General features: G+C 39.6%; 1 protein-coding gene across 2 annotated transcripts in view; it reads left to right on the top strand.

Moving 5' to 3' along the window:
- The first annotated feature begins 15 nt into the window (after positions 1–15).
- Positions 16–16340, top strand: part of LOC121373790 (hepatoma-derived growth factor-related protein 2-like) — a 52038-nt gene continuing 35713 nt past the window's right edge. The window contains exons 1-6 of one of the 2 annotated variants that reach the window (XM_041500552.1): positions 16–371; positions 1107–1183; positions 3655–3790; positions 7674–7760; positions 8486–8545; positions 10480–10593. In XM_041500552.1, the coding sequence (XP_041356486.1) occupies positions 297–371; positions 1107–1183; positions 3655–3790; positions 7674–7760; positions 8486–8545; positions 10480–10593 (549 nt within the window). In that variant the 5' untranslated portion in view covers positions 16–296. Of the gene's footprint in view, positions 372–1106; positions 1184–3654; positions 3821–7673; positions 7761–8485; positions 8546–10479; positions 10594–16340 lie in introns of both variants that reach the window. The other variant, XM_041500551.1, reaches the window with a different exon arrangement.

Raw genomic sequence — 16340 nt, 5'->3', positions numbered from 1 at the left:
TCGAATATGGCGGCACAAGAAGAGAAGAGCGAGTGACAAAATTGTGTTCAAAATCTACGAACTGGCGTCCAGTGAACTAATATTTTGTTAAAAGATGGACATCGGTTTAAAGATAGAGTGACAATATTAATCTGAGCCAAAGAGCAGACTTATGAACATGTTTGTTAAGTGGAGAAAATGATTATGACAATTTATTGTCTTGCATCTCATCAGCATGTGAAATGTGCATTTTCAAGTACCAGTCTAAAAAGACTTAAAGCGACATAGTATTTTGGTAAAATTGTATTTTTTTGACAATGACTGCTCCAGTTTACAAACCAGGTGACAAAATATTTGCGAAAATGAAAGGCTATCCACATTGGCCTGCCAGGGTAAGCAGCCTGATGTATTTTAAATACATGATCATGATCATGATGATCAGATCATGTGGTCTACTCATTTTATAGCCCAATATCGGATATGTCTGATGTCAAGCTTAATTTGAGGCATGAGTTCGACCCGTACCACCTTTCAGTGGTTAGGGTAGTTTTATGGATAGGGTTACGGTTAGGCTTTAGAGCCTTTGCTATAGAGGGGTACGGGTCGAACTATTTCCGAATTTGACAGATTCTCATCTGTGAAGAATTTGTAGTTGTTGAGACCATATTGGTCGTATCGCATTTTGAGGTGTAAAGATGCAGGTAGGTTGAGCTACGGTATATGATGCTACTACATGTATACCCCATTGCTAATATGTGGGTCACAATACAATGTAACAATATGTGTCATAATACAATTACTTTTCCTGGACTGGCCTGACTACGAAAACTTAAAACTTCTCTGTGTCAGTTCAGAATATCATCAGTTCTGAAATTAGACTGTAATCACAATTTATTGTAAAATAAAGCACAGAAATTACAATGGTTTGTTAATGGTATTAATGTCTGGCTATTTTGACAAGCCTGATTACAAGTTTAGAATGAATCAATGATAATAATATGCCTAAAATTATTGCTTACATGTGTTATACAAATATATACTGGGCCCTGTTTTATGCACTCATCTTTAGATGCTGCTATTTTACAGATTTATCTTTGTATCTGACTTTATTATTTTTATTTATTTAGATTGATGAGCCCCCTGATCCAACAGTGAAGACGCCCAAAGGAAAATATCCTATTTTTTTTTACGGAACCCATGAGACGTGAGTTCTTTATAACCTTGGAGTTCGATAATTCAACCTACAATCCCATCTCCCCATACTACAAAATTCTCTACTATGGGTTCACTGAATAAAAATAATATATATAGAGAGGATTCGTCACGAGTATTTTTTAATATGGAAAATATCAACCGAGTCTATGTTGATTCATTAACTAGACGAGGTTGATATTTTACATATTAAAAAACACGAGTAGCGAATTCTATTTATCCTATAATACTTCTAAAATAATATTCTAGATAATTAATTTCTTTTAGTAAATCACAGTACTAAAGTCGCCGCTATCAATAATATGACATCACGATTAGCACAGATTAGTTTGACGTCGCACATTTTAAACAAATCTTTGAAAACGTTGCGCTCAGGTACACAGGTCTTGTTGGCTTGTAAGCAAATGACCCATCACCAGCAACACATTACCTAGAGACCATGCAAATTTGCATACCATTATTAACCAGGTAAATAAAGTAAATTATGACATGGATATCATGGGTAAGTTAAAGGATAAATCTTAATACGATGCTCTTCTCTTGAGGCGATAATCAAAATAAGTATTCTCAAATTAGGTACATACATGTTGAGTGTAACACATTTCACCTCATTACAACTGATATGTTAAGCTTTAATTAAATTAAAATAACTTGAAATGCATTTTATGAATATTTACATCCCTTCGGCAGCTGGGGTGAGAAGTAGCCCAGTGGTAAAGCACTCGATCGATGCACAGTCAGTCTGGGATCGATCCCCGTCGGTGGGGTGAAAAGTAGCCCAGTGGTAAAGCACTTGATCGATGCGCAGTCAGTCTGGTATCAATCTCCGTCGGTGGGGTGAGAAGTAGCCCAGTGGTAAAGCACTCGATCGATGCGCAGTCAGTCTCGTATCAATCTCCGTCGGTGGGGTGAGAAGTAGCCCAGTGGTAAAGCACTCGATCGATGCGCAGTCAGTCTCGTATCAATCTCCGTCGGTGGGGTGAGAAGTAGCCCAGTGGTAAAGCACTCGATCGATGTGCAGTCAGTCTGGTATCAATCTCCATCGGTGGGGTGAGAAGTAGCCCAGTGGTAAAGCACTCGATCGATGCGCAGTCAGTCTCGTATCAATCTCCATCGGTGGGGTGAGAAGTAGCCCAGTGGTAAAGCACTTGATCGATGTGCAGTCAGTCTGGTATCAATCTCCATCGGTGGGGTGAGAAGTAGCCCAGTGGTAAAGCACTCGATCGATGTGCAGTCAGTCTGGTATCAATCTCCGTCGGTGGGCCCATTGGGTTATTTCTCGCTCCAGCCAGTGCACCACGACTGGCATATCAAAGACTGTGGTATGTACTACCCTGTCTGTGGGATGGTGCATATAAAATATCCCTTGCTGCTATCGAAAAGAGTAGCCCGCTCATGAAGTGGCGATAGCAGGTTTCATCTCTCAATATCTACTAGTATGTGGCCCATAACCATATGTCTGATGCCATATAACCGTAAATAAAATGTGTTGAGTGTGTCGTTAAATAAAAAAATTTCTTCCTTCCTTCCCTTCAGCAGCTGTTAATTTGGTGCCTTAGTATAAAGTACCTTATTAGTCCCCTACCGATCTAACCGGAGAGTACTATTGGTTTTATCGCCATTCTTGTGTCTTTCTGTCTCTCAGTCAAAACATCTGTCCAACGCATAGTTTCCCACAAGTTTTCTTCACAATGCCTCGAGATATTTAGTTGAAATTTTGTGTATAGCTTTTTCAAGTTCTGTTACAGATGAAGTTTGTATTTCATGGCAATTTACCAATTTTTGCGAGAGTTATGGCCCATGATATATGAAAATTTATTTTCTGGACTTTGCAACAATGCCTGAAGATATTGGGCTGAAATGTATATAGCTTTACCATGTACTGTTATAACATTTATGGCGATTTACCCATTTATCACAGAGTTATGGCCCTTGAACTTGAAATTAGTTGGGCCCGGTATGGGACATACATGTATTACAGTACTGTCAGAATCCTTGGTACTTAGCCCATTGGTAAAGCGCTTGCTCGATGCGCAGTCGGTTTATGATCGATCCCCATCGGTGGCCCTATTGGGCTATTTCTCATTCCAGCCAGTGCTCCACAATTGGTGTAACAAAGGCCGTGGTATGTACTGTCCTGTCTATGGGATGGTGCATATAAAAGATCCCTTGCTGCTAATTGAAATGAGTAACCCATGAAGTGGCAACAGCGGGTTTCCTCTCTCAATATCTGTTTGGTCCTTAACCATATGTCTGACGCCGTATAACCGTAAATATAATGTGTTGAATACGTCTTTAAATAAAACATTTCCTTCCTTCCTTCCTGTCTCAATATCTGTTTGGTCCTTAATCATATATCCGATGCCGTATATCCATAAATAAAATGTGTTGAGTACGTCATTAAATAAAATATTTCCTTCCTTCCTTCTCTCAGAATGTTTGTTGGGTTTTTTTAATTTTCAGTGCTTTCCTCGCACCAAAAGACATTTATCCGTATGAGAAGTTCAAGGATAAATACCACAAACCACAGAAGAGATTGGGATTCAACGAAGGGCTGGACGAAATCATCAACAATCCGGACGTGAAGTATAAACCCCCAGTGAGTAGCAAAACGGAACTCATTTCAAAGGTATTCATTCATTCATTCATTTTTCTCTTGTTCTGACGAAGTATAAAGGCGAGATCTATGTGGGTATCACTTATCCAATGGCTACAGTGGCATACAGTTTTGCGTTTAGCATAGTAGCTCCGTGTACAGTATAACCTCGATTTAACACCCACTAATGTAGCTATGCAGTTTTGGCGTTTCTATCAAGTATGGTGACTTTGCCTTGGGTTTACTACTTGTCGATAGAAAGCCTACGTGTTACGCCATAATGAAATCCCGTAATATTGTCGTTTCACTGGCTGGTGCTTCAAGCAACTCAGCATGAGGCTCCCTAGGAACAACCCCTGTATGTTTCCAACAATTTTTGACAATGTCCCACGTTTGTTTCACTAGATGGACCCCATCACTTAGTGGTAACAAGATCACTACCAGGCTGAGTAATTAATCCATGAACAGTGTGCCATTTTGAGTAATTAATCCATGAACAGTGTGCCATTTTGAGTAATTAATCCATGGACAGTGTGCCATTTTGAGTAGAGTCTGGGTTGGTGTATTTTCTACTCTACTGGAGGTGCACGGCAGGGCTCGCTGGGTTGGTGTATTTTCTACTCTACTGGAGGTGCACGGCAGGGCTCGCTGGGTTGGTGTATTTTCTACTCTACTGGAGGTGCACGGCAGGGCTCGCTGGGTTGGTGTATTTTCTACTCTACTGGAGGTGCACGGCAGGGCTCGCTGGGTTGGTGTATTTTCTACTCTACTGGAGGTGCACGGCAGGGCTCGCTGGGTTGGTGTATCTTGTTCTACTGGAGGTGCACGGCAGGGCTCGCTGGGTTGGTGTATTTTCTACTCTACTGGAGGTGCACGGCAGGGCTCGCTGGGTTGGTGTATTTTCTACTCTACTGGAGGTGCACGGCAGGGCTCGCTGGGTTGGTGTATTTTCTACTCTACTGGAGGTGCACGGCAGGGCTCGCTGGGTTGGTGTATTTTCTACTCTACTGGAGGTGCACGGCAGGGCTCGCTGGGTTGGTGTATCTTGTTCTACTGGAGGTGCACGGCAGGGCTCGCTGGGTTGGTGGTGGGCTCTAAAGATTTTCAGACAGGGAGTCCTTTAAACCAAAATCGCACACTGCTGAATGAAATGCACTTATCTGTCATGTGATCATCGGACTGTTGTGTGTTCCTGTACCGTGAGCACTAATTGGGCATGAATACTGCGGCTGCCCAAAGCTATTGTTGCTAATTTCAACTCAATAACACAAAGCACATTTACTGTAGACCACCAGTGGTGTTTGGTGTTAGATTTTCACCAATCAACAGGTTAAGTAAAGCACTATGATTAACTTCTGACCACACTGTTGGAGGCGTTATTGAGGGGATTATAATGACTAAATGGAGTTCGGTTCAAACTTTAAGACTTCGGTGGATGACGAGGGTGGCAGTAAGTCGAGGGAATTCAACAGATACAAATGGTACTTGAAAAGAACTTGGTGGTAGGTGGGTTTGGCAATAAATCGAGGATACACTGTATGTGAAAAAATAAACATTTCAAAATATTTTTAAATTTTATATCAAAATACTTAATTGCGTTTAGCTCGATGTTAAAACGTTCGCTCCATTTCTGATCAACATCCATGGATGTGTGTCAACAACGACACCAAATAAATGTATGGTTGGTGAGGCATTTCATTCTGAGGAATTCATGTTTCATTCATTCATTCATTTTGTTTTTTATTGTTCTGACATGCCGATTTCATTCATTCATTCATTTTGGTTTTTTATTGTTCTGACATGCCGATTTCATTCATTCATTCATTCATTTATTCATTCATTCATTCATTTATTCATTTTTTTTTTTTTTTCTTTCTTTCTTTCTTCCTTGCCAAAGACTGATCAATGCATGGCTAGCTCTGGGTGACCGAAACATTTCGCCAAATTATCTTTAAAACAAAGAAAGAAGCAAAAGCCAGCGTTATTTTGTAACAAAACACCAATTAGTACATGATTTTTTTTCACTAAATGAAAATATAATTTGCCAATTGTTCCTAAAATTGGCAATTGGCGAATTTGGCGAGTGACAGAGCTAGCCCTGTGATGGTTCACTAATAGGAAATTGTAAACAACTGGCAACTTGTATTTTATTTCATGTAGTGATGGCTATTTTGTTGGAAAGTAATGGTGGGTTCAGAACTGCAAATTTCGAAGTTTTAACAAATAATGTGACCAAATATTTGGTACACCTAGAGTCAGCCTTGCCTATGTGGTGATGTACTGTTTTTGTTCTTGCCAGGAAATATACAGCATGTGGTGGGGGGTGTCTTGGTTATGTGTGTTTTATGTTGTTGGTGGGAGAAAGACTAGGGTGGGGTGGGGTAGGATAGATCTTGTACAACATTGTGTGATTTACAGTAGAGCCCGAGGCTTGCAAAAATCATATAGGACTCTAGCTTGGCTAGCATACAAGCCCACATGGCTCATACAAATTATTGTACAAATTACATTGATGTTTTGAAATGACACCGTCAACAAATATCTCAAAATCCTGCCTAGCTACCATATGTACTTGGATCTTAGCCATTGTGCAATTTTGGTTTAAAAGATTATAGTGTCATAAGGTTTCCCTGTTTGCATATCTGTAGAGCCCGCCACCAACCCAGTGAGCCCTGCCATGCGTCTCCAGTAGAACAGAAGATACGCTAAATGTTTTGCATTAAACCATGGAAAAGATCGCTGTTCAAGACCGTGGTTTCCCAGGATTTCGAGATATTTGTTGACTGTGTCATTTCGAAGAATCAATGTAATTTGTACAAATAGTTTTTACGAGCCATGCAGGCTTGTATGCTAGCCAAGCTAGAGATCGAGTCCTGTATGATTTTTACGAGCCATGCAGGCTTGTATGCTAGCCAAGCTAGAGAGTCCTGTATGATTTTTACGAGCCATGCAGGCTTGTATGCTAGCCAAGCTAGAGAGTCCTGTATGATTTTTACGAGCCATGCAGGCTTGTATGCTAGCCAAGCTAGAGAGTCCTGTATGATTTTTACGAGCCATGCAGGCTTGTATGCTAGCCAAGCTAGAGAGTCCTGTATGATTTTTGCGAGCCATGCAGGCTTGTATGCTAGCCAAGCTAGAGAGTCCTGTATGATTTTTGCGAGCCATGCAGGCTTGTATGCTAGCCAAGCTAGAGAGTCCTGTATGATTTTTACGAGCCATGCAGGCTTGTATGCTAGCCAAGCTAGAGAGTCCTGTATGATTTTTACGAGCCATGCAGGCTTGTATGCTAGCCAAGCTAGAGAGTCCTGTATGATTTTTGCGAGCCATGCAGGCTTGTATGCTAGCCAAGCTAGAGAGTCCTGTATGATTTTTACGAGCCATGCAGGCTTGTATGCTAGCCAAGCTAGAGAGTCCTGTATGATTTTTACGAGCCATGCAGGCTTGTATGCTAGCCAAGCTAGAGAGTCCTGTATGATTTTTGCGAGCCATGCAGGCTTGTATGCTAGCCAAGCTAGAGAGTCCTGTATGATTTTTACGAGCCATGCAGGCTTGTATGCTAGCCAAGCTAGAGAGTCCTGTATGATTTTTACGAGCCATGCAGGCTTGTATGCTAGCCAAGCTAGAGAGTCCTGTATGATTTTTACGAGCCACGCAGGCTTGTATGCTAGCCAAGCTAGAGAGTCCTGTATGATTTTTACGAGCCACGCAGGCTTGTATGCTAGCCAAGCTAGAGAGTCCTGTATGATTTTTGCGAGACTCGGGCTCCCGGACTCTCCTCAAAATCGCACACTATTAGCGCTAAGATCACTTTGTAAAATGTGTCCCTGGTAGTTGTACATTAACCAGTTATAAATGTCTCTACGGATACTCTTGTGTTTTTATTCAGACAAGTTCCGAAGACGATGTAGAAGGAGGAGAAGAGGAGGAGGTGGAAGATGAAGAGGAAGTGGAAGAAAAGAAGAAACCTGCAAAGGTTCAGTCAATGTTTTTTTTATGTGTTCTTTGGTGTGTTTTCGTTTTCCTCGGACAATTTTTAACGACACAACACATTTTATTTACGGTTATATGGTGTTGGAGCTCACTACCAATGAAAAAAATATGTAGATGGTTCCTCTATGACTGTCAAAATTACCATATGTTTGACATCCAATAGCCGATGATTAATAAATCAGTGCGCTCTAGTGGTGTCATTAAACAAAACAAATATTTTTCCATTAGTAGCAAGGGATATTTTATGTGCACCATCCCACAGACAGGATAGCACATACCACAGCCATTGATATACCATTTGTGGTGCACCGGCTGGAACGAGAAATAGCCCAATGGGCCCACCGACGGGGATCGATCCTAGAACAACTGTGCAGGGCTAGCTCTGGGTGACCAGAAAATTTCGCCAAATTACCTCAAAAATGCAAAACCTATAGCTATTGTCCAACAAATTATTAATGATTACACAATTTGTTTTTGCCAAATTAAAATAAAATTTGCCAACTGTTCTCAAAATTCGCAATTGGCAAATTTGGCGATTGGCAGAGCTAGTCTTGACTGTACATCAGGCGAGCGCTTTACCACTGGGCTACGTCCCGCCCCCTTTCCTGTCAAAGACTAAGCTTTTAAAATATTGCCCCCTGAATTAATTGCTGTGTTTTGTGCTGAATTTGTACGAGCTCACTGCACAACGTTTTTTTCTGTTTTCAGAAGGGTAGAACGCCTAAACAGCAGAAACCTGGCAGGAAACGAAAAATCAGCGGAGATGAGGTTTGTAGTTGTTGAAAAGTCACGTAGTGTGTCTTACTGTTTGAAACACCACCAGAAAAACTAACAGAACAATTTCCTCGTTTGTCACACCACAAAGGCAGGGCTGGGAATTCTCCTCGGAACTGTGGTTTTCCTCTCGTGGAACATTGCGTTTCCTCACATTTTAATTCTCCTTGCCCCCGGACCCCACTAGATTTCCTTTTTTTTTTTTTTTTTTTTTTTTTTTTTACAGTTCACCACCCCGGACCCCTCTAGATTTTCTCCTTTTTTACAGTTTGCCACCCCAGACCCTTCTAGATTTCCTCTTTTTTTACAGTTCACTAATTCCCACCCCTGACAAAGGTGAGATGCACCTGTATTACTTTTCCAATGTCGACATCAATGTTTGTATTTAGCGTAACATTACATTTTAAAATTAATCTCCATTTCTTGCAAACTATAATTTCCTGATTAATGAAACATTGTTTATGGTTGTTTCTATAGATGTTCTTAAAGCATATTTAAAAAAGACAAAAATTAATTAAAATTGTTTTCTTTTTTTTTATTCATGAATTCTACATCATAAATTTTAATTCACAATTTTTTCTATGAGCAACCCTAAATGAGTTTATGGTGGGTGATGCATATTTGAACACATTAAACAACATACAATAATAAAAAACAGTGCTGCCAACAGGTTATCGGTAACAATGTAACATTGGTATCATGTAACAAGAATTGTAAGAAATACAGATTTTTTTTATTTTATATAAGTTACATGAGTATTCCCAAGACTTATTAAAAAAAGGTCAGTTGTTTTTAATCCCCAATGAGACTAAAAGTATCTCTAATGTGGGCATCACTGTAAAGGAAGAAAAAACCTTTCTTCTTGCACAAACTAAACTATTTTGATCTAACATTGAAATGATTTGTATCCTTTTATTTACTTCTTGGCACTTTAATAATTTATCGACAACAAAATCAACTACGCCCAGCACCACATGATTTATTGAAATCAGTAATCCCCACCCTCCCCGTATAAGAATTCTCTCCCACCACCCCCATCCTGAATACAAAACATTACAGCAGAAATTATTACTTAGCAAACCCTAGTACTCTGATTTATTGGTTTATCCAGCTGCCTAACACACTGGCCAGTCTCTGAAATTTGCACATAAGTATTTGATTGGACAGGTTGAAAACCACCTGGCCAACCACCAATGTCTGGATGATTTTATTGTTGGTGTGTTTACAGGCATCGAAGTTCACAATTTATTACCTACGGCAAATTTGAACATCTAAATGCCGAGTCTGTATACATCAATTTTAAACCGGTAATTTTTGCAGCAAAATTAAAAACCAAAAAAATTTCCCTTCAACTGACAACAACAGTTTTTATCCAGCAGTTACCAGTTGCCATGGGTAAAGCCCAGGCATTATCGTTTGATGTGAGCAATTTCTCTGGCTCACCAGTGCTCACGCAAAACTATATCTGCATGGGCAATATACCACTCACCTCACCACAAGTTGATATTGCTAATTTATTGTAATAAAAAATTACTGTTAATTTGACACTGATTTCAGGTGAGCGGTTTATTGCTCACTGTCGATTTTGAAACCATAAGTACTGAGAACCCTGACCTATGATAACTCATATCGCAGCTACGTCAATTACCGTTGATGCCCCTGTTAAGTTCGAGCTCTCTTTGTTTATGCTTTGTGAAAACCACCTAGGCATTGTCGATTTTATTGTTGTTTGTGCACTGTAAATTTAAAGTTTGAATGTGTTACTTGTATACAAAGTCTTGAGATAATAATAATAATTTTTATTTAAAGAAGGTGACACATTCAGAACAAATATAGACTGGTCTTCTCTGAGCATAGTGATGTGGTAGAAAGTAATATATTAGCTAGAATTAAATTGTGAATGTAGGAATTTTGTAATTTAATTTTAGCCCAAGTCTTCGAAAAAGTCGAAGAAGAAAAATGATTCTGAGGAATCATCGTCTGGTGCTGACGAAGATTTCGATGAGGAATCTGACGTCCCATCCGACAACTCAGCAGATGAGGTTTGATTTCTTCCTGGTCTCCATTAGTAGAATGCGGCTCTAGTGGTGCCGTTGGTGCGAGATGTAGTCCAGTGGTAAAGTGCTTATTTGATGTGCTGGGCTGGACAGAGCTCGGGGGGTGGGACGTAGTCCAGTGGTAAAGTGCTTATTTGATGTGCTGGGCTGGACAGAGCTCGGGGGGTGGGACGTAGTCCAGTGGTAAAGTGCTTATTTGATGTGCTGGGCTGGACAGAGCTCGGGGGGTGGGACGTAGTCCAGTGGTAAAGTGCTTATTTGATGTGCTGGGCTGGACAGAGCTCAGGGGGTGGGACGTAGTCCAGTGGTTAAGTGCTTATTTGATGTGCTGGGCTGGACAGAGCTCAGGGGGTGGGACGTAGTCCAGTGGTTAAGTGCTCATTTGATGTGCTGGGCTGGACAGAGCTCGGGGTGGGACGTAGTCCAGTGGTAAAGTGCTTATTTGATGTGCTGGGCTGGACAGAGCTCGGGGGGTGGGACGTAGTCCAGTGGTAAAGTGCTTATTTGATGTGCTGGGCTGGACAGAGCTCAGGGGGTGGGACGTAGTCCAGTGGTTAAGTGCTTATTTGATGTGCTGGGCTGGACAGAGCTCAGGGGGTGGGACGTAGTCCAGTGGTTAAGTGCTCATTTGATGTGCTGGGCTGGACAGAGCTCAGGGTGGGACGTAGTCCAGTGGTAAGGCAGTCGGTTTGGGATCGATCCCGGTCGGTGGACACATTGGGCTATTTTTCACTCCATCCAGTGCACCACAACTGGTACATCAAAGGCAGTGGCATGTGCTAACCTTTCTGCGGGATGGTGCATATAAAAGATCCCTTGCTGCTAATCGAAAAGAGTAGCCCATGAAGTGGCGACAGCGGGTTTCCTCTCTAAATATATGTGTGGTCCTTAACCATATGTCTGATGCCATATAACCATGCATCGTTAAATAAAACATTTCCTTCCTTCGCTTGATGTGCGGTCGGTCTAGGATCGATCCCCGTCAGTGGGCCATTCGGGCTATTTCTTGTTTCAGACAGTGCACCACAACGGGTATATCAAAGGTTGTGGTATGTGCTATACTCTTTGTTACCAATAAAAAATGTAGCAGGTTTCTCTAAATCTGTTTTCCTTATTGTAATTAGTGCTTCATGACTGGTTTATCAAAGCCAGTCTTTTATATGCACTTTCTAATCTAAGCCTCACGCCTTTTAGTAAAAGGGGCATGGAGGTAGCTTGATGGCAGAACGTTAGCCAAAGGTGAGATGGGTTGTTAGATTTATAGGCAATATTTGGGTTTTCGTTTTTTTCATCACCTGCTGGGGTGTCGTTGAACAGTAATTGTTTTTCCCCGCCCAACCAGTGCCCTGTGTATCAAATGCCATGGTATGTGATGTCCTGTCTGTGAAAGTGGATATAAACAGTACCTTGCTGTTGATGGAAATATGTAACGGCTTTCCTTTGAAGACTTGCTGCTAATCGAAAAGAGTAGCTCATATAGTGGCGACAGCGGGTTTCCTCCCTCAATATCTGTGTGGTCCTTAACCATATGTCTGATGCCATATAACCGTAAATAAAATGTGTTGAGTGCATCGTTAAATAAAACATTTTCTTTGTTAAAAAACCCTGATGATGATTACTGAATGAGCTCCAGTGTTGGTGGTGAAAAACAACAACGTTTAATTCAACCACTGTTTTTATATCTAACCTTGACACAGAAGGGCACATAGTGTACTAATTGTGTGCCTGTTTGGAATGGTAGAAAACAGACAGTGGGTTAGAAGCCATTCAGACATTATGTAAAACACTGGGTTGTAGGTTTAAATATTATGTGGCACTACATGGTGTGGGTGTATTGAACAGCATGGGTTAACATAACTTTTTAACACATGCATGAGCACTCTACTACTGAACTAACCCCACTCCTACTTAGAAATACTAAGAAGTATAACGAATGGGGTTCTTTTATGTACCGTTCCCAACACTACTAGACAGATGTGTCTAGATTGAGGGTTTGACAGGCATTTAAGTAATAATAGTGTGGTAACCCATGCACAGTCAGAGGTTCCATGAAGTCATCTTAACGCTAAGATCACCTCAAGTGTATAAGGTAGTTATGCACTTAACCTTTAGACTACTGGAATAATTTTTGATAAAAACCACGTTTAGTGGGTACAAGTTTATAATTTTTACTAATATATATTCACTTAAATGTTTTATAAATACATGAAATAAAGTTCATTTATCCTATAACTTAACCATGATATCCATGTCATAAACCCATGTGATAATTTACTTTATTTACCCGGTTAATAATGGTATGCAAATTTGCACGGTCTCTAGGTAATGTGTTACTGTAGATGGGTCATTTGCTTACAAGCCAACAAGACCCGTGTACCTGAGCGTAACGTTTTTAAAGATTTGTTTAAAATGCATGACGTCAAACTAATCTCTGCTAATCGTGATGATGTCATATTATCGATGGCGGCAACTTTAGTACTGTGATTTACTAAAACAATTAATTAAAATGTTATTTTAGAAGTTTTATAGGATAAATAGAATTCGCTACTCGTATTTTTTAATATGTAAAATATCAACCTCGTCTAATTAATCGGTATTTGTCTCGGCAGAACCTCGACAAATACCGAATAACATTGACTCGGTTGATATTTTCCATATTAAAAAATACTCGTGACGAATCCTCTATATATGAATTGGTATTATTTTTGTGGGTTTTTGTAATTTTTATATTTTAGATCGGTTGATGTTGATTAAAATTAGGCAAAAAATCGAAAAAGTTGTGTTTACTTAGGGCATTTGTGGCCAGCTGTCCAGTATTTATGTCCATTATTCCCAATAACAGTGGTTTTCTGACCAGAATTAAAAAAAAAAAAACGACCTGCGATTCATATTGCAATATTTGGTGATTTTTGTTGTTTATTAATCATCGGCTATTGGATTTCAAACATATGGTCATTTTGACACAATCATAGAGAGAAAACCAGCTACATTTTTCCATTAGTAGCAAGGGATATTTTATATGCACCATCTCACAGACAGGAAACCACATACCTCGACCTTTGATATACCAGTCATTGTGCACTGGCTGGGATGAGCAATAGCCCAATGGGCCCACCGATGGGGATTGATCCTAGACTGACTGTACATGAGGCGAATGCTTTACCATTGGGCTGTGTCCCACCCTATTCAGTTTAAGTAAAGGAACATTAATATCTTGTACCTGTGGTAGACTTGGGAGGGGTGCAACGACACCCTCTGGAACTGACACTGAGCAACTAGTTAATTTGGCTAATGGCAGATGTGTTGCTGGATCGAACCACCTCGGTGGACCCGTTCTCTGGGCCCGTGCTTATAAAACGTAGTCCAGACTCTGCTTCTAATGACGTCACACGCAGACAATTTGTATAGCGTTGTCATGACATTAGTGTCTCAGACTCTAACGACGTCACACGCATACAATTTGTATAGCGTTGTCATGACATTAGTGTCTCAGACTCTATTAGAGACTCGAGTGTCTCAGACTCTAACGACGTCACACGCATACAATTTGTATAGCGTTGTCATGACATTAGTGTCTCAGACTCTAACGACGTCACACGCATACAAATTTGTATAGCGTTGTCATGACATTAGTGTCTCAGACTCTAATGACGTCACACGCAGACAATCTGTATAGCGTTGTCATGACATTAGTGTCTCAGACTCTAATGACGTCACATGCATACAATTTGTATAGCGTTGTCATGACATTAGTGTCTCAGACTCTAATGACGACACACGCATACAATTTGTATAGCGTTGTCATGACATTAGTGTCTCAGACTCTATTAGAGACTCGAGTCTAGACTCTAAAAGATTAATAAGCACCAGGCCTGATTGTTCTTCTGGGGGGTTTCCAGTCCCAAATAGTGCATACCACGACTGGTATATCAAAGGTTGTGGCATGTGCTGTCCTGTCTGTGGGAAAGTATATATAAAAGATATCTTGTTGCAAATGGAAAAATGTTGTGGGTTTCCTATAAGACGAATAAAAAATTAACAAAATAATTGATATCCTATAGTCAGTGGTTAATAAATCAGTGTGTTCTAGTGGTGTGTTAAACAAAACAAACTTACAAAATAATTGATATCCTATAGTCACTGGTTAATAAATCAGTGTGTTCTAGTGGTGTGTTAAACAAAACAAACTTTCAAAATAATTGATATCCTATAGTCAGTGGTTAATAAATCAGTGTGTTCTAGTGGTGTGTTAAACAAAACAAACTTTCAAAATAATTGATATCCTATAGTCAGTGGTTAATAAATCAGTGTGTTCTAGTGGTGTGTTAAACAAAACAAACTTTCAAAATAATTGATATCCTATAGTCAGTGGTTAATAAATCAGTGTGTTCTAGTGGTGTGTTAAACAAAACAAACTTTCAAAATAATTGATATCCTATAGTCAGTGGTTAATAAATCAGTGTGTTCTAGTGGTGTGTTAAACAAAACAAACTTACAAAATAATTGATATGATACCTATAGTCAGTGGTTAATAAATCAGTGTGTTCTAGTGGTGTGTTAAACAAAACAAACTTTCAAAATAATTGATATCCTATAGTCACTGGTTAATAAATCAGTGTGTTCTAGTGGTGTGTTAAACAAAACAAACTTTCAAAATAATTGATATCCTATAGTCAGTGGTTAATAAATCAGTGTGTTCTAGTGGTGTGTTAAACAAAACAAACTTTCAAAATAATTGATATCCTATAGTCAGTGGTTAATAAATCAGTGTGTTCTAGTGGTGTGTTAAACAAAACAAACTTTCAAAATAATTGATATCCTATAGTCAGTGGTTAATAAATCAGTGTGTTCTAGTGGTGTGTTAAACAAAACAAACTTTCAAAATAATTGATATCCTATAGTCAGTGGTTAATAAATCAGTGTGTTCTAGTGGTGTGTTAAACAAAACAAACTTACAAAATAATTGATATCCTATAGTCAGTGGTTAATAAATCAGTGTGTTCTAGTGGTGTGTTAAACAAAACAAACTTTCAAATTGTTTTAAACTGCCCAAACTTTCAAATTGTTTTAAACTGCCCAAACTTTCAAATTGTTTTAAGCTGCCCAAACTTTCAAATTGTTTTAAACTGCCCAAACTTTCAAATTGTTTTAACCTGCCCAAACTTTCAAACTGTTTTAAACTGCCCAAACTTTCAAACTGTTTTAAACTGCCCAAACTTTCAAATTGTTTTAAACTGCCCAAACTTTCAAATTGTTTTAAACTGCCCAAACTTTCAAATTTTCTCATTCCCTCAAGTGCATGAACAGTGGGGAGTTTTGGGTGTGTATTTTCCAGCAGAGCATGATCAGAACCCCTCCCCCTAGAAACTTTGCTCTCCACTGTCTAGACAACCCCACCCACCACTGTATAATTTCTTGCCTGTGCCTACCCTCACAGAACACAGTTTGCTACTCCTAGTAGAGTTTCAACAAAAAATAAATAAAAAATTGGTCCTTATTTATAAATAAACATACTCAGGAATTCCAGGGCCAAACCTGGCCTAAAATTACTGGGGTTGAAAGTTGGGGGATGGGGGTGAAGGAAAGAAAAAAAATCAGTTAGTAATATAGACTTCTCAAGATAGATAGATAGATTTTTAAAACCCCAAACAACAAGAAGAAAAAACAAACAAGAACACTTTTTTTCTTTTGTATGTAATTTTGAGAGAAGTTTGGGTGCTTACCTCAACTGC

The sequence above is a fragment of the Gigantopelta aegis genome, chromosome 5 (assembly GCF_016097555.1).
Source record: "Gigantopelta aegis isolate Gae_Host chromosome 5, Gae_host_genome, whole genome shotgun sequence".
NCBI classification, from domain to species: domain Eukaryota; kingdom Metazoa; phylum Mollusca; class Gastropoda; order Neomphalida; family Peltospiridae; genus Gigantopelta; species Gigantopelta aegis.
The sequence above is the reverse complement of the archived record's forward strand: the minus strand, read 5'-3'. Positions and strand labels throughout refer to the sequence as shown.